General features: G+C 49.5%; 2 protein-coding genes across 9 annotated transcripts; one reads left to right on the top strand and one right to left on the bottom strand.

Moving 5' to 3' along the window:
• Window positions 1-1421: 1421 nt before the first annotated feature.
• On the bottom strand, window positions 1422-10022 carry CENPM (centromere protein M). Its single transcript, XM_065045889.1, has 6 exons — window positions 9863-10022; window positions 9351-9430; window positions 5912-6010; window positions 4791-4870; window positions 3062-3153; window positions 1422-2431 (listed from the first exon to the last, which is right to left on the bottom strand). Exons 1-6 carry the CDS (start codon window positions 9917-9919, stop codon window positions 2309-2311), a joined length of 531 nt encoding a protein of 176 aa, XP_064901961.1. The 5' UTR covers window positions 9920-10022; the 3' UTR covers window positions 1422-2308.
• A 128-nt stretch (window positions 10023-10150) lies between these two features.
• Window positions 10151-23529, top strand: SMIM45 (small integral membrane protein 45). Of its 8 annotated transcripts, none has more exons than XR_002409239.2 (5): window positions 12239-13341; window positions 13462-13587; window positions 16427-18009; window positions 20867-21002; window positions 22042-23529. XR_002409239.2 is itself a non-coding variant. In XM_065045917.1 (4 exons), exon 4 carries the CDS (start codon window positions 22044-22046, stop codon window positions 22248-22250), a length of 207 nt encoding a protein of 68 aa, XP_064901989.1. In that variant the 5' UTR covers window positions 17460-18009; window positions 19153-19278; window positions 20867-21002; window positions 22042-22043; the 3' UTR covers window positions 22251-23529. The 8 variants fall into 8 exon arrangements, 3 of the variants coding, with proteins under 3 accessions (XP_064901989.1, XP_064901983.1, XP_064901974.1); XR_002409237.2 differs by having other exon boundaries at window positions 12242-13415; window positions 13517-13587; XR_010468967.1 differs by lacking the exon at window positions 16427-18009 and having other exon boundaries at window positions 13100-13415; window positions 13517-13587.
• The last annotated feature ends 520 nt before the right edge of the window (window positions 23530-24049 follow it).

Genomic DNA, 24049 nt, shown 5'->3' with positions numbered 1-24049 from the left:
CATATTCTTAGATACACTCCACTTCCCCTGCCAGTTCTAGTAAAGACTTTTTCCAAAGAGTAAGAAAAATATTTGCCCCAAGGTGAAGCGAGATGCTGCTCTTAAGGAACTAGAATTTATTTTGTACCAGCTGAGATTTGGCCACCTGTAGGAAGTACAAACAGCATCTTTCTTCTTTGAAAGTAGTAGACGGAAAGAAATACCGCATCCGAAACACAGTAGTGGAAAAAAAGACCCTATATTTGAAGGTGCAGGAATGCACAGCAGCACGTGCGCCTTGCTACAGAGCATTCTGGGTGAACCAAAGAAAGTTTCATTTTCACCCGTTAAGAAAGCACAGCAAAATTACTCTCGAGGCCAGAGGGTTTTCACCTGAGCCCCGTAGTTATTAGAGGCAAACGGAGAGCGACCTAGGAGACGGAAGTCTCCTTGCCTCACAGCAGTTGTGGGGGACACGAAAGACCGGCTCATCTCATGCTGCAGCCCTTCCTTCCCTCCCCCAGACTGCACCTGCACATCAAGAGCAAATCGAAACCAGTCTATTCCAAACCATGGTCTCATTTATTATGAGGGACCCAAAGAGAGAGCGAGGCTAAGACGGCATAATCAACAAAGAAACTTATTTCTCAGCATGATTGCCACTTGCTGGTAGCAGCGTCCTAGCTGGTACCTTCACGATCACAAAGCCAGCTGAAAGTAGGGCATGCCCATTAAGCTTCCAATCCTTCTTACACAGCCACAAGAGTTTGCACGTCTTTCTCCTTTGGGTTTTAGCCAGAGTCCAGCCCTTTTGGGCACCATAACACAGCTGAATAGTTTAGCTCCTTTTGTTCCATCTGACAAACAACCTAACCCTCCCCTGCCAGCAACAATACAACTGGAGCTGGGATTTGTGTGTCCCCTGAGCAAGGATACAGGCTTTGTGCCTTGCTGAGCTGTCTTTGCAAGGACTGCCAACACTCACAGCTGATTAAGCCTGCAGTGCTTTCTGCTTTTTCCTGCTCACACACAGATGTCAGAAACAAGCTAAGCGAAACAGCACACGCAGCTAGAGCTCTGCACCCGGGAACATTCAAGCAGACTATTAGGGACTAAATAAATTAAACCAGAGCAGAGCTGAACACATTCTCTCTCTCTAGGCTTCATTTCTACCTGGCATGCAATTCTGGGTAAAAAACATCCCAGTATTTCAAGAAAAACTGTATAAAACTGTAAGGTGGCTCAACTCAGTACACAAGAAGGATTGTATTTGGAAAGCTTTTGCCACCACCACGTGGTTGGAACCGTGGCTGCAGCCCACCAACTAACTGAGTTCAAACAGCCATCAAGGACCAGCCTCGCTGCCAGGAAAAACTGGGGCAAGTGTTGGTAGGTTTTAGAGCCCGTATCACATACCTAAAGACAGAGCATACACCTAAATATTCAATATTATATATTTTATTAAGTTAGAACTCCAAAACACACTACTGATTTGCATTAGGAATAAGGCATGAATAAGAACCTGTTAAACTGTTATATAAACCATACACCCAACTTGCAGGAGACAACATGTGTTTACTGTATATTGCTCTAGTCATCTGCAGTATTTCATCTCTGGTCAGCCCTGGCAGCTGGGTTGCCAGGGTTATCCTGGGCTTGATAAAAGGAGACTTTTTCTTTCAAGATCTAAATAAAAGCTAAAGTGCGATCTTCTTTAGTGCCTTCCTCCTCAGTGAGGTATCAGGCATGGAATACCAAGCCCTTCACTGGGCAGATGCTCACACAGCTGGATCAGGAACTGCCACTTGCAGTCTATGCAGAAGCTGCAGGACAGCCTTCCTTCCCCATTAGTCTCTTGGTGGAGAGACAAAACCTGGCAGCAAGGTTTCACACCATTAGTCTGAGGTGTTATATTTCATCCAAAAGGAAGCTGGAGCCTCCTGCCTCTTCTCTAAATACTTCAGGGACACTGAAACTAAGACATTCAACCATGACATGCAGCATTTGGAATAGCGGTCTGTTCTTCTGATACTCTCTCAGTAAAACACGTAGCTCCTGGCCACTAGCAAAGTGGCTGAAAGTCAAACTTGATCATGAAATAGAATTCAGACATAATAATGGACAGGAATCCTCAATTCAAACTGTCCTACCCCCAGCACCTATATCTTATCCTCTAAACTGGAATCAAGCTTTTCTTGAGAGATTAGCGACTAGGAACAGCTCTGGATGAATGGTCACAACAAGTCAAGCAAAAAACCTTCCCAATGTGATTGCAACTGTAGCAGCTTGAATGCCTAAAGTGAAAAAACTGATGAATCTGGCTGAATTCTCACGATGAGAAGGTAGTCATCAGCGTGCTGAAGTACAAGGCAGAAACTCCTGGTACGTAACCAGCACAGATCTGTAACATTCGGAGAAGTCGCTGAGCAGTGGCAACCCGTGTCCCTTCCAACTGGAAAGAAAAATGGAGAAATCATTTAATCAGTGGAAAAAAAGAAGTGCAGTGCATAGCTGAGATAAAAGAAACCTGGAACCACTTAATAGTATGGTTCAGAGCTGTGTGCCTCTGAGAGTGGAATGATGAGTACACAGAAAAGTGAAGTGTTCTATCACCAAATGCCAAACTCTCCCTCCAGCTTTCCAGACCAAGCAGGTAATTGGAAAGAGTGGCGCATTAGATGGCAAAACAGTCTGTGAAGCAACAAAGCCTGGCTAACAGGAAGCACTATGTGGGCAATAAAGTCACACGGCAAATAATGGCTCAGGGGCTCCCAGGAAGAGAAAAATCCCCCAGGGAACAAGTGTACCAAGACACTGCATTTCAGAGAAGTCTTTGTTAATTTAGACTTGGCTTCTTGAGGCTTTGAAGCAGCACAGGAAGGAGGAGGTAAACCAGAAGACTCATTTCAAGGACAGTCAGGTTCCTATACATCTACTGGTCTTGTAGAAAGAGTCTGGTCTATGACACTTACCCAAAACAGTAGTGCAAGTACATATATTTATTGCTAATGTAATGATGTTCCTAAGAATCAGAGAACATCGGAATTAACAAATCCCTTCAGACATCAAATAGGCACCTTACCTCCAGTTCACAGAACAGCACAGGACTGCAGTAGTTTTCTCCCAGTTTCCAGACAGCATTCATGTCTACACTGCAACAATTCACCCTGCCAACTACAGAAAAAGTTTTCCCACATTACAAGCCCCATAATCAACATTCAGTGAAGAAAAGTAACAGGAATCACAGCATGTTAGGGATTGGAAGGGACCTCAAAAGATCATCCAGTCCAATCCCCCTGCTGGAGCAGGAACACCTAGATGAGGTTACACAGGAAGGCATCCAGGTGGGTTTTGAATGTCTCCAGAGTAGGAGACTCCAAAATCTCCCTGGGCAGCCTGTTCCAGTGCTCTGTTACCCTTACCTGGCTCTATCCTCATGACACTCACCCTTTATATATTTATAAGCATTAATAAGGTCACCCCTCAGTCTCCTCTTCTCCAAGCTAAAGAGCCCCAGCTCCCTCAGCCTTTCCTCGTAAGAGAGATGTTCCACTCTCTTCATCATCTTTGTTGTGCTGTGCTGGACTCTCTCCAGCAGCTCCCTGTCCTACCTGAACTGAGGGGCCCAGAACCGGACATAATATTCCAGGTGTGGTCTCACCAGGGCACAGTAGAGAGGAAGGAGAACCTCTCTTGACTTACTAACCCTTCTAATACACCCCAGGGATGCCATTGGCCTTCTTGGCCACAAGGGCACAGTGCTGGCTCATGGTCATCCTGCTGTCCACCAGGACCCCCTGGTCCCTTTCCCCTACACTGCTCTCTAATAGGTCATTCCCCAACTTACACTGGACATTTCACATCTGCAAAATGATCCAGAGCTAATTGAGAGCACCATAGAAGGTAAGGCTACAATGAGCACTACAGTGGTACAAGATTCACAACAGAATTAGCACAGAAGTTGTTCATAATACTGACAGCAGGAATAGTATCGCCACATTACTGAGTACTGTAACATCACCATGTTGCATAAGGGATCAGTATGCTATCAGCAGGGGCAGAGTGTTCTACTCATTAATCAAAAGCCCTCCTGGTTCATGTGGTATAATACTACTGAGTGATGTCTCCAAGGACTTCACTCCAACAGAACAGCCAATGCCAAGGTTCTTCTGCACCCCAGAATTAGGCCTCCTGACCCCCAAATTCCAGGAACACGGCACCACTGTTTCAACACTGAGCCGTATAAGCTGGCCCCTCCAGTCCCTGAAGCTGAAGTAGGGAGGATAGGCAGGAAAACATCCTCTCCGCTTCAGGGGGAGGGCGGGGAGCAGATTAAAGACACAACAGAGTCAGACAGCTCACATCAAGGATACCAGTCTTGTATTAAAACTATACTTAATAGTTTAGTAGCTCATCCATTTAGATTCATTTTATTACCACAGTATCATATACTCCTCACTGCTCATTAAGATTATCATTAAGAGAGATCTGCAAGAGCAGAGAGAACAGACTTCTGCAGTGCTACAGGAACAAAAGTAATCCATAACACAAACCCTCCTCAGGGATTAGGGACAGAGAAGAGAGGTCTGGCTAGCAAAAAGGAGAAAGCAAGTGAGCACGAGAGAACCATGTTTTGTCTAGGAAAACAATTAAAATAGGCAGATGAGGTCAGACATAATTTTAAAAAAGCTTCTGACGAAGCCACTGGTTTCCTTGGGTTTGTTTCAAGTTAAGTCACTGCCCTGTTTTAAGGAAAGCAACAGTGAGTTGTGCTGCTTGGAAAGGAGGCGGAGGGCAGTTGCCATACGTACCCCCAGTGACAAGAAAGCACACTTTGCCCAGGAAGAATTTGGCATCCACATAAGCTAGCGAATCTTCGACATTCTTCAAGCTGCCGGAAAAACACAGACAATCCAGTTGGGCAGGAAGGTAAAACTAGTGCAGCATAAGGACAAAGGGAATAACTTTCAGAAGCACAATTAGAAAACCAATGATGTTAACATCTGCTGATCTGTGAGCTGGCACAATTATGCTTTATGAGAAAAGCATGGCATCAGAGACCTCTGTAATACCCACAGCTGTTTAATAATCCATAACATATCCTTTCTACACAAGACTCAACAGTCAGACTTAGTTGGAACAGTGTCCTCCATGATTTGCAGACACTAAGCATCCCAACTCATTAACATCCAACAAGACTTCAGCGCTACTTTGGCTCTTTCGGAAGAGCTAGCCCACACATTTCTGAGGCACCATCTGTGCTGTAAGTATGCAGCTGGGACTGTCATTTTTAGTAAATGAGAGACCAGGATCATCAGTCACAAGTTAAATAAGTAATAAAATGCTGACTTCTGTGCCTTAGGAAGCCTCATGGCATGGGGACACAAATATCGTTTCTACAAAGATGAGCATGAGATGCGAGAAAATGGATTGATCCCTGCAGGCCTTTCTTTTCTGCCTGGAGACGTCTGTAGGGCTGATCCCACTTGACCAGCAGTATCAGTGAACTGGGGACACAGATGCAGCAACTGGCTGGTTATTAGGTAGCACTGCCCAGCACACATCAGCCATCTGCATATTAACCAAACTTCACAGCACCACCATCACTTCCACCTAATTTTACAGACAACGTCTTTCCAAAGCTCAATTCATATCACCCCATATCCAGATCCAGGAATAAATTCTGCCTTCTCTGCTACGGTGACTTAGTGCACAACAGGCATGTTATCAGACAGAGTGGTTCAGTACTAATCCATTGCTGGAGGCCAGAAAACCACTGCATATATTACCGAGCTGTTCCACCACAGCAAGTCCTAGGTTTGAAATCCTCTATTCAGCGATTCTGACACAGTAATAATGTAGATTTAGCCATCAATCAAAGAAAGAATATCAGTTTCCCCTCTCATCTCTCATATTTTTGCCCTTCTTTTACCTGTATTTGTTCTTGATGTCAATCATAAACACAATCATATCTATCTGTGGCCGAAGGTGATCTCTCTCAGAAGGTAAGGGGAGGGATGTAGCAATGTGGCTGAAAGAGAATAAATTTGCCAGTTTAACCAAACAGCTTGGCAAGGCAGTATCCACTTCAGCATAACCACATAACCATTGCAGTTCGCTGTGTAGCAGGTTACCGAGAAGCCTGCTAATTACCAAATATGTGAGCACTGGAGAGACACTGTGATTCTTTAAGTGGTATTTTCACATCTTAAGCCTACTCATAGTTGCTGACAGCCACAATGATACTTGCTAGACAGGGCTGTTTATAATGGGAAGCTTATTAGAGCATAACAAGACTCACAAGAACATTTTTCTCCACAGAGATCAGTATGGCAGTCATTTTTTTAATTGTTAAGAAGAGTCCTATCTAACAAAGTGAAGCCCAGTGCTTTACTGGTATATTTTACTGCCAACTTTCAATTAAAATGCATCTGTGCTTCCCTGTCAGATTCCAGAAATACTGGTCATACATTCACACAGGACACACTACCTTCTCAGGTGTCCATGGTACAGAAAGTTGTGTTGTATTTGAAAAACCTTAAACTAGAAATTTATCACTAGCATAGCTTTATAGATGAAGTTGCAACTCATAAAGAGCTTACAGTTTCTGTTATACCATTACCACCCTTTTTATACCTTTCACTGTATCAGGAGGTACTAGGTTAGTTCAGGTGCCCTTTTACAGACCACCACCATTGCTGACAGAACTGCTGGAAGAATTACAGGGTGGGGATTTTTCATTAGTGTCTCTTCCAGGAAAAAAAGAAAGGTTTCAGTACTGCACATCTGGGCCTTCCACAGTGAAGATTTTCAGCACCATGTTTTTCAGTCTCACAACATCTACTCTCTCTCACAATCCATTACTCTCTGTAAGCCAAGACGGAAACACAGATTTTGGTCTCCTTTGGCAATATTGCTTCTGGCAATTAAATCTTAAGGACTTAATAGTTTTACCAGCAGCCACAGACAATAGTAAATATTTCCTTCTATCAATCATATGCTGTTTGTAGTTTTGTCTGCCAGACTCCAAATAAAGGTGTTTTGTTTAATATTTTTAAGAAAGGCATGCTTTGACAAAAACATTCTGAAACTAACACCTGATATGAGCCCAGTGTACTTGAAAGACACATTGCAACACAAACAAGCTTACAATTTTAAGGTAAAATTTAGGGAGAATCTATGGTGAAAGTATGAGATCTCAGTGTTGGGGAAGAGGCGGAAGCTCCGCGATTTGGAATTCTCCTATATTTAAATCACCATCCCTGCGTGATGTCAGCAGCCTCCAGATTGTGCTACAGAAGACTTTTTTTCCCCCCACACACACACAGTAGGAAGAGGCACAAAAACCCCAGCCCTGCAATTCTGCCAACAGCTGTACCTGGCAAGTAGACCTGCCAGACCAGACACTATGTTACTTTGTAATGTGTATAAACCCAAAGCAACACAATGGGGGGGACCTGGACAGGCTGGAGAGTTGGGCGGGGAATAACCTGATGAAATTTAACAAGGGAAAGTGTAGAGTCCTGCATCTGGGCAGGAACAACCCCAGGTTCTAGTATAGGTTGGGAAATTACATATTAGAGAGCAGTGTAGGGGAAAGGGACCTGGGGGTCCTGGTGGACAACAGGATGACCATGAGCCAGCACTGTGCCCTTGGGGCCAGGAAGGCCAATGGCATCCTGGGGTGTGTTACAAAGGGGGTGGTTAGTAGGTCAAGAGAGGTTCTCCTTCCCCTCTGCTCCGCCCTGGTGAGACCACATCTGGAATATTGTGTCCAGTTCTGGGCCCCTCGGTTCCAGAAGGACAGGGAACTGCTGGAGAGGGTCCAGCGTAGGGCAATGAAGATGATTAAGTGAGTGGAGCATCTCCCTTATGAAGAAAGGCTGAGGGAGCTGGGGCTCTTTAGTTTGGGTAAGAGGAGACTTGAGGGGTGACCTTATTAATGTTTATAAATATATAAAGGGTGAGTGCCACGAGGATGGAGCCAGGCTCTTCTCGGTGGCAAACAATAATAGGACAAGGGGTAATGGGATCAAGCTGGAACACAAGAGGTTCCACCTAAATTTGAGAAAAAACTTCTTCTCAGTGAGGGTGACAGAGCACTGGAATAGGCTGCCCAGGGGGGTTGTGGAGTCTCCTTCTCTGGAGACATTCAAAACCCGCCTGGACATGTTCCTGTGCGACCTCACCTAGGCGTTCCTGCTCCAGCAGGGGGATTGGACTAGATGATCTTTTGAGGTCCCTTCCAATCCCAAACATACTGTGACACTGTGAAAAAAAACTGCCACAGACTTCCGCTTTCCCTGATGATACTAGCACAGAGACTTCTTTTGCTCTGTAGTATGAGCATAAGTTTCCATGCCTTTGGGTAGTTACCCAGCTTTAGTACCAGTAGCCATCTAGTTATGGCACTCCACAGCATAGCAGAGGCTGCAGGATTTGCATAGAAAATTGAGTAACTAATTTACTACTAGTTAGCACAAGCATCCAATGTGCCATGATCAGAGCAGTACAGTCAGTCTAATTAGCTAGTAGAACATTAGCCTGTGTTTGCCTTTAATGCATAGCCTTGAATTACAGCAGCGAAATAACACAAACACCTTCTGAATAGCTGACTAAACTCATTTGGTCTTGGCAAGAGAGCTGTCAAGGACATTATATCATAAAAAGTTAGCTAATCAAGCTTTTAAGACAGCACTTGTCACGCAGCTAAAGTTAAAATTCCAAATGCATCTTAATAGCTTGAGGAGGAAAAGCACGTGCACACATACAAATCAGAAAACAGCTATGAAGAGGACCAAAAGTAATGGACATCTTTCAGGAGAACTTATTTGGTTTCAAGTAGTTGCAAGTATTGTACTTATCCCAGGAGGTTTAATTCCTGTATATGCCTATCTCCCAGAAGAAAAGATAAAATGTCTCTGTTCCTCTCAAACCTTTGCAATTTATTAATTAAACATCTATTTAACATGCAAAGTCTAACGGTATGTGGATAGTGAACATGATGAATACGTGAGAATTATTTCCACTCGGTTTCTAATGGTGCCTAAACTGCTTGCCCTGAAGACAGCGAGGTTTGCCTTTTGCAGATGCCAGTCGCAGCTGTGCAGTAGTGCACTCTAATGTTCATACAAAAGTTCTTTCTTTGCAACGAATGCCCTGCAGTTCCAACTACCACCACTTAGGTAGAGGCTGCATTTGTAGGCGACTTTGGCGCATGCATTTCTGAAGCAGGAACTTTTCGTGTATCCGCAGCGCAGCCGCTGCTTTGTCTCCATCTCCTGGACAAGGTGGCAGAGGGTCCCTGCACGAAATCGCCACGGGCCTGGGGTCGAGACCGCAGGCGGCGCACCCCCCTCCCCACCACTCACACATTCACCGTGAAGTCCTTCTTCTCTTGGAGGATAGCCTCCGCCAGCTTCTGCTGGAAGTCTCCCTCCGAACCGACCAGCTGCACAAACAGGAGGGAAAAACACGGTCAGAGACCGCCCGGAAGCAGCACCCGACCGGGGGCAGCCCCGCGAGCCGCTCCCGCCACCGCGACGGGTCCCGCGCGAACCCGTGCAGGGGGCGGGGCCAGCCCCAGGGAACAATTTGCATATCGCAGCTAGGTGACCTATCCTCGCGGGGGGCGGGGCCGGCGCGGCCGTTACCCCCGAGGCGCGGCCGTTACCCCCGAGGCGCGGCCGTTACCCCCGAGGCGCGGCCGTTACCCCCGAGGCGCGGCCGTTACCCCCGAGGCGCGGCCGTTACCCCCGAGGCGCGGCCCGCGGAGGCTCCGGGAGAGGCGGGTGCCGATGGCAGAGCCGGGCCCTGAAAGGGAGAAGGGGTAGCGGGAAGGGGTGGCGGGAACGGGTTGCGGCCTCCCCAGTGCCGGACCTACCAATAAGACGGCGGAGTTGAGCTCCGGGAGCTTGCTGAAGGGCCGCAGCACCGCCATGCCCACGTCAGGCAGCGCCGCGATTCAAACTGCCGCCGTGCGCCTTGTAGCGCGTCGCGGGCGGGGTCTGAAGAGGGGGCGGGACTTCCAGCGCGCTTGCGCATTGGGCGCGCACGGAGCGAACGGGCGGGCGGGAGAGGGCGCTGCGGGGCTTGTGACCATGCGCGGGGTGTCCTGGTCACTGTGGGGCCCTGGGGTGGGTGACACGGTGCCGGGTACCCGCCAAGCGTTCAGGTATCGCACGGCGTGGCTAATCGCTATCAACCACGTACTGATCGTTAATCCGGGGGCCCGTGGTATCAGGGGCACTCATCAGTGACACCAGGTCATGCTCATGTGTTTCAAAGGCATGGGGGAGGGGTAGACGTCACCAGGGGTATCAAGGACAGCCTGAAACTTCCGAGAAGCAAAGTCCTTGTGTCCGTCCAAGGCTGAGCTGTCCCTCTGGTCCTGGAGATGAGCTGATGCCCACTGTTTTGTTTCAGCCTGAAAAAAAAAGCACAAGCTCCAGCAAAATTCCACTATTCCTTACATTTTGGTGTATAGTGTCCAGTTCTGGGCCCCTCAGTTCAGGAAGGACAGGGAACTGCTGGAGAGAGTCCAGTGCAGAGCTACGAAGATGATTACAGGAGTGGAGCATCTCCCTTATGAGGAAAGGCTGAGGGAGCTGGGTCTCTTTAGCTTGGAGTAGAGGAGACTGAGGGGTGACCTCATTAATGTTTATAAATATATAAAGGGTGAGTGTCATGAGGATGGAGCCAGGCTCTTCTGGGTGACAACGAATGATAGGACAAGGGGCAATGGGTTCAAACTGAAGCATGAAAGGTTCCACTTAAATATGAGAAGAAACTTCTTCTCGGTGAGGGTAACAGAGCACTGGAACAGGCTGCCCAGGGAGGTTATGGAGTCTTCTTCTCTGGAGACATTCAAAACCCGCCTGAACGCTTTCCTGTGTAACCTCATCTAGGTGTTCCTGCTCCAGCAGGGGGATTGGACTGGATGATCTTTAGCGTTCCCTTCCAATCCCTTACATTCTGTGATTCTGTGTAATGTGAACTACTGTATGTTAAGAAAGTTAATGCACTTTCATGCCATAAAGACTGCTTGACATAACAGCCATGGAAGGGAATTTCCCTGACAGTGTACAGCAGCTCTGTCCAGCTTTGTATGCTAAATGGCTCTGTGCAAGGTTTTGCAGCAGCTCCAGCAGCCCCAGCCCCCATCCTGCCCTTTCCTGGGCACCTTCCTGGGCACCACGATACAGGCAGGAGGGAGCCCTTGCAGAAGCACAGCAGTTATGGATGGAGGCTGAGCTCTTCTTACGCCAAGGTCAGAGCAGGAGGATGACGTACAGCGACATAAAGCCCTTGGAAGTCCAGTGTCCCTCGGTGGCCTGTGGTCCACAATGCTCAACCCTCGACTCCAGCTCAGTGTGGAGGAGGGTCCGGGATGCCCTCAGCTGCCTGCTGGGGCTGGCTCTCACTGCTCCTTCAACCAGGACACCTCCAAATGGCAGGCGATGTGCCAATGGGAGGAAGAAGGCCACAGGAGGATGAAGATGTAGAAGATGTATCCTCCCCCTCTGCAGCAAGGCAGAGAGGGGAGGTGGAAGGGAGAGAGCAGGGGGTTTAATGTAAGCTGACATCACATGGCTGCCGTGGCTTTTTTGATCTTGACAAAGGCAGACGGTTCCGCTCGTTGCCAGCATGAGACAAATTACAGGTGAAGCAGAAGAGATTACAGGATATTTCTGGTTGTTGTTGAGTTTGGTGGGGGGAAGGGAGGATGAATCCAGGGCAGACATATTCTAAAGAAGGGAGGCAGGCAGATGCAGTAAATAATGAGAACCAGTTCCCGAGTTGGGGGAGCATAGACAGCAATTTGGACAACACTGCTTTTGGGCTGCTGAGTGTGTAGAAATACTCTAAAAGCTGCAGCACCCACCTGAAAAGTGTTTCTCCTCTTTCATCCCCCTGTTACTGCCCATTGCCTGCAGAAAGACCTGGGTGGCTTCAGTGTCTGATTAGGGACAAGCTCACTGTCCTCTCTGTTGTTCCGGGTTTCTGGTGACACCAGTGTCCAGATGAGCTACCACCAATCCCACAGTTATTTTTCCTTGTCCCCATCAGGTTTCCTGGCCGTCCCTTGCCAGACTTCCCTCCACAAGGCTGACCCCGCCGTCCCACAGGGACACAGAGATTCGCCCCAGTCCCTCCTCTGTGTGCCTCACCCTCCCTGCACCCTTTTGCAGGAGGGGACACTCCCCCCATAGCCCCCTTATGAACAAAGGACCCTTGGGTGCATGGCCCACCTGAGGGTGACTCGGAGGGGGCAATAATAGTGCGGATGGTCCCTGCCTGAAAGTCCTGGCTTTGGCACAGCCAGTTTCCTTCTGGCATGCAAAGCCATTGCCTGACAGCCGGCGTGGTGAGCTACACCAGGCAGATTCACTTTGCTTTCCTTCCTCTTTGAAATGCCCGCAGGGCTGCTCTGTGGGGACGCAAAGCCTGCAGAGCAAGCTCAGCTCTGTGGGGAACCAGGGGGGAGAACAGGAATCATCATCCTGCACCCTTGTTGGCTATTTACCCATCTGTTTAAAACAGATCTAATGTCCAAAGGTAGCATTTACATTTCATGGTAGAGGATGGCATACGGAGGTGGAGACTTCAGACTGGCAACATGCCTGCGGCTCTTGTCTAGATCTGTAGATCAGTAAGGAGAGGAAGGGAGAGGGATGAGACATGCTTGGTGTTGCAGGCTGGGGTGTATTTTACATATCACTGCACGACTATGCTAGGCTGTTTCACCTCTCTCTGCCCCACTTCCAGTTTGCAAAGCAGGAATATGAGTTGATCTCTGTTTCTGAGCAGTGCAGGAGAGTTGAAGCGGGGGTATTAGTGCACTGTCCCCCGGCACAGGCAGAGAGCAGGGCATGATACAGAAGGGGAGAGCTCCTGATTTCACTCTCTGGGCTATTGTACATTGCTCTGGTGGCACAAACCATTTCAAAAATGAGTAGAGGTGTAATGTGGCCCCTGTGAAGATGCACTGGTGCTGCCAATGAAGGCAATTAGCATCAGCAAGACTTGGCCTGGTGTGCTGATCTGACTGAAAGCAAGTTAATTTTGTTCATACAGTTAGAAACTTTTCTTTTTCATAGCTAACACAGTCATTGTTTTGATTTAGTTTGAGAATAATAAGATAACATGTTTTTCTTCAAGTAATTTTCCAGTGTTTTTGACTTGTAATGAAGAGAATGTTAGAACTTACTGTTCTTAGTTGTTGTCTGGGAGACCAAGATCTTTCTGGGCTCTCTATCTACAGGTGTGAGGCAGCTTGGAAGAGGGGCATGGATGGGACAGACCTTGACTGACATCCAGGCTGATCAGTGAGAGTATTCCATGCCATTAATGTCATGCCTTGTACGTAATGGAGTTGAGTTTTCCATCTCGGGAGACCTGTTCTGGTTCTGCTCTGTTCCAGTTGGGATCTGTTTGTGAGTTCCTTTAGTTTGGCCTGTTGGCTGTTCTGTCATTTTGCAGTGGCCTCTGAGTCTTTCTGCTTTTTTGGCTTTTGTCACTCTCTCTCTGGGATCAGCTGTTTGGGACCAGGATACTCTCTTCCCAGGACTGGCTGCTCAGCATGGATGAAGTTCATGAGGAACTGCAGTGAGTATCACTTATTTTATATTTATTTTATTTTCATTTTTATATATTATTAGTAGTAGTATATTAGTATTCTTTTGTTATTGTATTAAAGTGTTCTCATCTCAATCGATGAGTTTCTCCATTCCCTTTTTATTCTCTCCCCTACCTGGGGGCTGGGGAGGGGGAATGAGCAAGTGGCTGTTGTAGTTTTGATTTCTAACTGGGGTTAAACCATGACACTTGGCCATCACCAGTGTTCCCTGGGAATGGTGCAGTTGCTCCTGCAGCAGGACAGCACTGGCCACTACAAAAAATATTGTACAACACACATTGCCCTTGGATATCCTTGATGTGCAGTTTATCTAGTGGGCTGGTGACTCAATCTCAGGATATTTTCTCTCTGATTTCTCTCTCAGTTTTCCCCAGACAGACAGAGGAGCAATGGAGACAGGCTTTGGGGATGGTCTCAGGAGCAATGCTGACCCCAGCATGGTCCCAGTTATCTCAGCACCCACCCCCAGACCTTCTGGCAGTGATGGGTTCATCCCAACCCCGCTCAGCATGAGTTCTGTGAGATGTCACCTGGCCAGTTCTGGGCTGACCTCTTGCAGTGCTGCTCAGGAAGCATGCAGAACACAAACTCATGTATTTGGTTTTGCTTGTTCTCTCACTAGTAGATGAAAATTATATCATTTGCAGCAAGTGCAAATTATTAGGGAAACTAATGACGTTTCCACATAAGTTGCTGGCAACTTCAGCTTCCTTTGGCAAAGTCTCTCCCCAGCTATCATTAAACCCAAAGTAAATCAGCTTTTTGCATTCTGCTCTTTAATTTAATTAACCATGTACATTTCCTCAGCTTTATGATCAACTCATCAAAGCTTCTCAAAGGTGTTTCCTCATTTGAAGCTGCAGTAGCACCCAGAAGGCAGGTTACTCTGCTTTCCCACCAGAGTATCCAACTGATGTCCTGTCATGCATTCAGGGGACCTTCTGCATCCTGCAGCCACTCCCTCACCTCCAGCAGCTCAGCAGGGAAGGATTTCTGTGACTCTTGCTGGAGTTTTGTCCTCTTCTGTGGACCTTGCGGGAGGCTAGTCTCATAAAGTCCACCTCCCATGCCTTTACCTAGCTTGAGAGTGTAGTATTTGGGGGACTAGTACTGCCTTAAAGATGGGCAGGGACTTGTGTCTGATCATCTCAGGAGATGCTGAGAAAAGCCTAAAGTACACCAAAGAACAGTGAGGAAACTTGTCAGGAAAAATTGGAATAATTCTTAATCAGGCTTGGGATTAAGCCGAGCTCAGTATGTCATTCATGCTGTGATTTATGGTCATGTTACAAGCAGGAAGTGTTTGTCTGAGGTTGCACAAACATCTCCTCTTTTTCCAGACAGTGCTTTTGTCTGAGAAGGGTTTTGTGACACCTGCTCTGTCTGGGTGTCCCTCTCTTGTCAAATCTGACCCTGCGCTCTCCTTCATTGCACAGGTGAATTTCACAGAATCACAGAATGTTAGGGATTGGAAGGGACCTCAAAAGATCATCTAGTCCAATTGAGTCGGAGGCTCGGTGGTGGGGCAGGTATCCTGGGGTGAACAGCTTTGGGGGGCTCATGTGTGCACAGATGCTCTGGGGCTTCCTCCAAGCCAGTGGAAGGGGCTGTGAGCGCCCCAGGCACTGGCCAGGATGGTACCCACATGCTTATGCCTGAAAGATGCTGAGTGGCAGACGGCGGCCTTATTCATAGTAAAAGCTGAACTGCAGCTGAGGCATTTCCATGTGGTTCGAGCTGTCTGAGACGCGTTGGTGCCTGGAGCCATCTCAATGCTGCAGCTCTTGTCGGAAGCCAAAGGATGTGACAGCACCTGAGAGCCCTGTCACAGGCAGTAACACAGCTGCCACAGTGTCAGAGACCACCATAGGGCAGGGAGGCTGAGAGCACAGCTCCAGCAGCACGGTGCCTGCTCCCCATTTCCTGCTGCCCCCAAGGGCGCTTCAAACTCAGCCTGGGGGATTTCCCCTTGAAGCATGTTGAGCCATGGCTTGCAGAGCCCACCTGTGTATTGACAGCTGCAGAGAAAGGTGATCGCTTCTGCTCGCTGTGCCCTCCCAGTGCTGGCATGGCAGGGAAGGGAGGCAGGGGAAAAAATGACCCCATGTTACAAAACTGCTGCTGTTCTGGAGCTCTGGCTGCAGAAGTAGCATGCAAGCATGGAGCCTGAGCTTAAACCCAGGGAGAAGTTGCAGCCTGATGGACACATGCTGGCTCTGGTATCCCCCACGGGCAACCTAGAGCAGAGAGCTGGGACAAATGGTTGTCGATGGGGGCAGATCACACACATTTCAGCACAATGTCCTCCAGGATGCCTGGCCCAGCAGGCCCTAATAGGGTGGCACTGCTCTCTTGGAGAAATTATCTCCCACCTCATGCCAGCCACCACTGATCTTCCTCTCATTTTCTCTGCATACCTGGAAAGTGGTTTACCTTCTGCCATCTCAAAAGTTCTGCATCTTTGCCTGCCCTTAGGATTTGCTCTGGGAACTAAATAAATGATATCCTTTCAACATTATTTTTTAAAAAATCTCTTTCGTTTTTGGTTTGTCCAAATCACATGTTTCTCTGCCAGTATGGTCAAAACCATGAGGCTTGTGTTTTCCTCCCACTGCAGTGGGATTAGTGAAGCAGTTACTGGACTGATGGTCAAGATGGGTATCACAGCTGAACTTCAGCGAAGTTAAAATTAAGGTGCAATTGCATGCTCCCCTCTGGAGGCACATGGCCATCATGTGGAGTGCCCACCTTGCTCTAGCAAACCAAGAAGCAGCTAGCTAACTCTAATGGATCTTGTTCTCTGTGCAGATATCCTACTAGGCATGGAGGGACTGCAAGCCTAAAGTCAATGCTTTTAAGCTATTGTGAAGTTACATCGAGCAGAAGTGAGGCTTGGGAGGACAAAAGGAGGATGAGGAGGAAATCACAGAGCATGCCATCCAGCTTCCAAGGCTCCAAGCACAGCTTGATCTCCGCACTGAGGGCTGAAACCCTGGCACAGACCAGGCGACATACCCCTTGGGTGCATTGGCTTTGGAGTCAGCAAGCCCACATGGGCTCTGTCACCATCCACAGGTTGGCTTGGGGAGGGGACAAATGCATTTGTGCCTGAAACACAATCTACTGGGAAGCCAAACCTCACACCTCACAGCTCCTGGGGCATAGGCACGTAGCAGGCACAAAATCGGGGCTCAGAGAGTCTGATGGGTATTATTAGCCCTGCAAGACTTTACAACCACCTGCCATAGTGTGTTTGCAGGGCAGTAGGTGTCAGAGACTAACCAGGCAGGGCTGGAGAGTGCAGGCAGGAGAGCAGGCAGCTCTTGGGGCCAAAACCAGTTGTTTGATTTTGTTAAAATATTTATGTTTTAAATGACTTCTGGGTCACAGTGAACATTCCCCTGTGTACAAAAGGGAAACAAACAAACAAACAAAAAGCAAAAAACCAAAACAGTTTGGTTGTTGCTATTTCTGTACTGATGAAAAGCTGAAAATGTTTCAACAAAACGTCTTTCAGCAGCAGTAGCAATAACAGAGCCAGGTATGGATTCAGGAATCAAAATATTTCATTGAAAGCAAAAATATTCCTTCAGACAGCAATGTTTTGCTGTTTTCTGATGTAACATACTTTTGTTCAAAGTGTTGATTGTTTCATTTTTGCATAAAACCCCTAAAGGGAACACTAACCTCCTTCCCCCTCCCACCCCCTTCCTCTCTCTGCATCCATCCCACCGCTGACCAGCCACCAACCCCCAGAGCCTGGGGTGGGCACACCAGTAAATCTATGGAGCCTTAAAATCCCCAAAATTTCCATCAACTCGAGCTCACACATCTCCCCCAACACTTCTCCTCCTCCTCAGCCCTTGGAGAGCTGGTTCTCCAGCACTGCAGCCTGGGCTGCAGGTGATGCCAGAGGAGGCAGAGCATCCCGCAGCCACTTCTCCCGTGGCTCTCGCCTGGGTACCATGTGCGGGTGAGCTCAGGAGGCCCGTTGCCATAACGACTGCTGCTAAAATGCCCCCCCTGCGTGGGGATGCAATTGGTTGCAGACTGTCCCTCCTTCGGGGGGGAAGCCAGTGGTGGGGTGTGCTGGGGAGGCTGGAGGAGGGCTGAGGCTGCTGGGGAGGTGATGGGGGAAGCCCCCAGGAGCCCCGGTAGGAAATGAGGCCACGCTGCTGGCTGCGTGTCATCCCCACACGCTCCTGCCAGCCGCAGCTGCTCCCGCCATCCCTCCCTCCCTCCCCGTGCCTGTCGTCTCTCGCTGTCACTCTGCTCTCCCGGAGCGGGTCTCTTCTGCCTGGCTGGGAAAGAAGCCTGACTCATCCCAGCCGGGCCCCGGCTGATGCCAAGGGGAGCAGCCACATCCCATTGCCCTGTGCCTGTGGAAGGAGGTAGGTGGCATGATGCAGGGCAGGTAGGGGGTGCTTGTTGGGGATGTAATGCATGGGAGTGGGGTCATGTCCGAGTCCGCAGACATCAGCAGCTCCTTGCCCCAAGCTGCAAACTGCCCTGGGGTGCCCAGTCCTGGAGGGATCTTCTGTGGTGGGGGTGAGCCCAGGGCTGGTAACACTGCAACCTGGTTTGTGGTCTTGGCCATGTACATGGGAGAGTTTTGTGCCCAAAGTCACCTGTGTCCTGGCACTCTGCTCGGGCACCACTCCTGCCTCACTCACCCCCTACCCAGTCACCACCGCATGTCTGTGTGTCCTGCAAACCCCCTGTCCCTGCTCCTGGCCTTCCCCAAGCTTCTGTCCTGTCACTTGCAGTGTGACCCCTGGGGTACCCATCACAATTGTACCCATAGCACCTCAGGGGACAGTGGGAGGCGACACGGGGTATCCGGGGGTGACATTGAAGGAGCATGGCTGGAGTGGATTTATAAAGCGTCAGTCAGCTTACCTCTGTGAGATTCTGTCACAGCTGAAAGACCAGGGACTCTTTCGTGTCTTTGGGGGGACGCAAACATCCCACTGCAAAATGGGGTGCTGAGATCAATTGGTCCAGCAAGGGTTAAGGCACATTTAGTATCTGCAGAGCTGCTCCAGAAAGCTGACATCTTTGAATGAAACTCCCTCTTTTCAGCATTTGCAGCCAAAAATCTGCTCACCCACCTGACAAGAGCAAGTGCTTTGCCAGGCCAGCCCTGCAGAGGCTTTGGGGAGGTTCTGACACCTTGCCCAGTGCTTGGCTTGGCCATGGAGAGGACCCGTGTTGAGGGGGCAGGGATGGGTGAGCGGCGGGGGGATGCAGCAGGAGGTGAGGGCTGCATAGCAAGTAGACCGAAGAATAGGTTGTTGGCAAGGAGCTGGGAAATGCTGGCTCTGCTGCTCGTGGAGGAAAGATAAATCGGGAAGTCTGTGAGGGCTGCTTTTTATTGCGGTGCTTTTTGGATGGCAGCTTCACTCCCAGGTTTGGAAAGCAGATGATCAGGGAAGGAAATGAAGTTGCTGGCTTTCCTCCCATTACCCCGGGGGCTCCAAGCTGGAGTCACCTTCCTGGGCTCCCGAACGCTTCCTATTGCTGTCACCATCCAGGGTCTCATGCAGTAACTGGTGCACCTCTGGAGAAGGAGTTTGCGGTAGCCTTGCCCCCGCCAGCCTGGCTGCTGGGCTTCCCACAGCAGCAGCAGCAGAGGACACAGGAGCTACTTTTCAGAGCAGGTAGGAATGCTGTGCTGAGGGACCTCTGGCTAAACCCAGACCTCAGACCCGACTCCTGTCAGGGAGGGGGCTTTGTGCTTAATTCCTTCCATGGTCCCTCAGGATGGGAGGCATTTCCTCACGAGTTACTCACCTGAGGAAGGCAGAGGCAGCCGTGAAGAGGCAGGAGCAGTGCCCAGATGGCCCCTTTGCTCCTGGCCAAATGGTGGCCAATTCTGAACCACCCAGCCCCATTGCTCTCGATCAGGTGAAGCTGGGACCCCACAAAAGGGAGGCGTGAATCATTGAGAGAGCAACAGAAAAAGTTCTCCAGGACTTGACAATGGTAGGGAGAGCACCGTGAATTGCAAAAATAAGGATTGCTGAAAGCCAAAGAGCATGGTAGGAAGAGGCAAAATCCACTGAGGTTTCCCCTGTCATACAAGGAGAACAGATAAATATCAACATCCATGGCAATGAGTGGGAGTAAATCAGGTATTTTCTCCAATGCTAGCAGTTTCTTGCTTACTTAAACAAGAATTACAGCTCATTTCAGATCTAACTCTGTGACAAAAAAGGTGTTATTCAGAGGGCAGAGATAAACCTCGTGCTTCCTGCTGCTTGTCTTGGGGCGAGCAGGCACGGACAGGCTCTCCTGCTGCAAGAGGCATTCAGCAGATAAATACTGCTGGGCACACTGAAGTCAACTGATGGCTGCAGTATCAAAAAAGTCCTCAGAAAAGCCCAGTCTCTGGTGTGGGAAAGGGCAACAGCCTCACTAGCCAGGAGTGGGGAAGAGGATGGAGATGCTCAGAGCCCCCCCCATGAACCACCCCGCACAAGGGAGGTTGGGGACACGTGGTTATTAGTGGAGGGGTGACTCGGGGGACAGTCGCAGGTGGCTGCTTTCCGGTGTCTGGAAAAGCAGGAGCTCAATGAGGATGCAGCTCTTGTCTTAACTCTATCCCTGCTGAAGTCAAGTGTCATTTCATTGCCCACACCGAGGATTGAGGATTTTGGAAATTCTCCCTTCAGGACTGCTTTTCATGCCTGAGCCTGGCACCATTGTGCTTTCCCAAGCCTGAAGGTTCCCGGTTTAATACACCAAAGCCTGTGACAAGCAGCATGCTCACTGCGCAAAACCCAGCAGACCTGGTGCCCAGGGAAGGCCATAGCTGTGCTTTTTCTTGGGGGATGCTTCTTGGTCCCATTTTCTGTCCCTGCATGACCCACACCCTGATGAATGTTTTGGTAAGAGTGAGCAGCTGGGAGTCAGACAAGTTGGGCACCACTGGGGGCTGTAATATGGGTTGCTCCCTCCCTCCCAAAGGATGGGGTTAAGGGATGGGCACAAACGTGGCACCTTTACAGATTTTAAATGACGCAGAGTCAGGGTGTTTGCCCTGAGCACAGCATCAGCAGGGCCATGGTGGTGGGAAGGGAGTGGGCCAGGGCAGCAGCAGGTTGTGGGGCTGGTACCCCATCAGTCCTCCCCTCCAGAAAGCTTTGGCCCTGACAGCCAGGCAGGGAGAGGTTTGCTCCTTCCTGTTTACTCATTTATAGTGCTGGCTTGACAATGATTGTATGCCACATTGTTTTGTGTTCCCAGGGCAACACTGCTCCGGACCTGGCATCTCACGTGTGGGTGGCAAGGGGCTCCTGGCAAGGCAGATTGACTGCCCCAAATAAGGGGCTCCCACTGCCCAGCAGCTGATTTCCTGATTTTCTCCCCATACTTGGCACTGGTGAGGCCTTTTCTCAAATACTGTATTCAGTTTTGGGCCCCTTGCTACAAGAAAGACATTGAGGTGCTGGTGCTAGTTCAGAGAAGGGCAACAGAGTTGGTGAAGGTTCTGGAGCACAAGTCTGATGAGGAGCAGCTGAGGGAGCTGGGGCTGTTTAGCCTGGAGAACAGGAAGCTGAGGGGAGACCTTATCACTGTCTACAACTACCTGAAAGGAGGTTGTAGCATGGAGGGTGTTGGTCTCTTCTCCCAAGTAACAAGTGATAGGATGAGAGGAAATTGCCTCAAGTTGCACCAGGGGAGGTTTAGATTGGACATTAGAAAGAATTTCTTTGTGGAAGGGGTTGTCAGGCATTGGAACAGGCTGCCCAGGGAAGTGGTGGAGACACCATCCCTGGAGGTGTTTAAAAGATGCATAGATGAGAATCTTGGAGATGTGGTTTAGTGTCAATGTGAGGTTAATGGTTGGACTCAATCATACTGAGGGTCTCTTCCAACCAAAATGATTCTATGATGCAGGGTTGGGTGGGGACTGGGCTCAGCTCAGGGATCAGTGCTGAGCCAAGCACTGCAAGGTCCCTGAGCCCCAGCAAAGCAGGACTGTAAACGGGTCCAGCAAGGGAGAGCTCAGCCCTGAGCTAGGCCAGCTCAGACTGGCAATTCAAAAGGGTTGTGGAATGTCAGGGGAAGGGGCAGCAGATTCTCCCCCAAGCGGGAGATGAGAAGCAGCTGTATTTACCCGCTGCTGACATTTAAACTGCTGGCAACAGGGTTGGGGGTGTGCAGGTTTTCCCCCCTCTTTGAGGAGGGAGCGGGACTGATGCTCCCTGAGGGGGTCCCACCCCCAGGGGATTGCCCTCTCCCAAAGGCTGAGGGGCCTTGATGTGCAACCAAGCACAAACCAGGGTGTGGTGGGGCTGTGAGTAGGGGTGCGGGGAGGCTGGGCACTGCTGATGAGGCACATCTCTCATGGTGAAGCTCAGTAGAGGTGGTTTTTGGGTGCTCCCACTGCACAAGCTTTCTCCCCTTTTCTCTGGCAGCCATGCCCCACTTCTTGGATTGGTTCGTGCCGGTGTATCTGATGATCTCCATCCTCATCCTGGTGGGCTTTGGAGCTTGCATTTACTACTTTGAGCCAGGACTCCAGGAAGCCCATAAGTGGCGAACGCAGAGGCCAGTCATGGAACGAGACCTTCGGAAGACGCTGATGATTCGGGACAACCTGGCCTTTGGGGTGCCTGAGGTCTGACACACTGCCCATCAAGTCCAGAAGAGCCTCTCCTGGCTGGGCAGCAGACCACAAGCCCTGGCAGGGATGACCTTCCTGCCCTGTGCAAGTGGGACTGATCGTCACTTTGCCCTTTGCTGATTCGGGTCTTGTACTCACCACTCACCTTTCTGCCCTTTTGTTTCTCAGGCAAGGTTTGTGTGGCACTGTAGACTCGGGGTTTCCAACGTGCTCACAGCCCTTCACCCAGCCGAGGACTTCTGCTCCTCCCCATGGCCAAGACTGGTGAATCATTCAAATGAAAGGTCTCGTGTTAATGACTTGAGTTTGAGCTGGCTGGCATCTTGACATGAACCCCAATAAGAAGTCTCTGCAGGGGTACCAGGCTTGTTAAGGGATACAGAGTCACTGGGTTAAGGCTGTTTAACTCCAGGGGGAATTTTGGGGGAAATAAATGGGATTTCAACTGAGATCATTGCTTCAGCTGAGCTCTTCACAGCACCCACCCTTGGCGCTGGGCTGCTAAGCTTGCTGAAGCTCTGTGAAGAGGGGGCAAGGGCTCAGCAAGATCCAGAGACAGAATGCTTTTATCGCTGCTAAAGGCACGCTGTTTCTCTGTGTCCGCCTGTGAGGTGGAGAAGACAGAGAAAACCATCCATTCATCCATCCATCCACCTACTCATCCACCTACCCATCCATCCACTCCAGATACACTACATTCAAATTAAAGATCTTTACTAACGAGGTTTGTCCAAGTCCTGTGTCAAGATGAGAATATTCTGCAGCTCTCCATGAAGGCATGCTGCCAGACTTACCACATCAGCCTCTCCCAATCTGCCTGACCTTCTGGTCCTCTGACACAGAGTGAGATGGAATAGACCAGGAGGTAGCTTGCACTTGTTCAGTCCCCTGCACTTGGGGGTCCTATGACATGGATGGGCTCTTGTCAGGGGCTGGCTCAAGGAGCGTGGACATGAGTCCATCGGGCAACTGTACGAGCAGAGCCCATTCTAGTTAACATAAACAGGCCTTAGTTAGCTTGTTTATTAGGCCATGGGAAAGCGGGGAATGGAAAAGTACTGACTGAGGCAGAGTTAGAATAATAAGGATTGTCCTTGAAGAGATAAAACCCAGAAGAATGTGGGATGCGCATAGCTAGCTAAACCCAAATAGGTGGAGTAAGTAAATGTAACTTTTTAGTGCTTAGCCTATTAGGCAGAGACAAGTATGCATAATTATGGTATTTGGTATAAATGCACGCTATCTCGGGCAATAAAGTTGAATCATGCTTTATCACTCACATTGAGTCGGCCTGCATGTTTTCTTCAGCCGCCTACTCGCAGGCTCTCCCTTAACTATCACCTCAACAAGCCCTGTGAAGCATTCCTTGACCCCCCTTTCCCTGTATGTCTCTCGTAAGGGACACTGAGGCAGTTGGTGAAATGGGCTCGTTGCACTGCCTCTGCTTTCCGCAAGCCATATAACATGGATCTGGCACAAAATCCCATGTTTATGGACTATCTGCACTTTCTGCACTGCCCTGTGGCCAATCAGCTACAGAAGCGCTGTAGGAATGTGTCATGCTGGGGCTGAGAGGGATGTTCACATCTTCTCACTCCCTGCCAGCCCAGTGCAATGCCCAGTGTGTACAAGGAGGCTTGGGGGAGCTCTGAACCTGTGGCAGGAGGCTGTGTCAAGAGCTTCTCATCCCCTCTCCTCCCACTTCAACACCCACCCTTTGGATGCAGTAAGTGGGTGGGTGGTACCACCTGTGACTGCTCTGGGCATAGCGGGGTCCTGTGTGTCCCCCTCCTGTACAT

This window comes from Columba livia, chromosome 1, assembly GCF_036013475.1.
Source record: "Columba livia isolate bColLiv1 breed racing homer chromosome 1, bColLiv1.pat.W.v2, whole genome shotgun sequence".
Classification (NCBI taxonomy): Eukaryota; Metazoa; Chordata; class Aves; order Columbiformes; family Columbidae; genus Columba; species Columba livia.
Note: the sequence above shows the minus strand (reverse complement) of the source record. Positions and strands in the feature narration are given on the sequence as shown.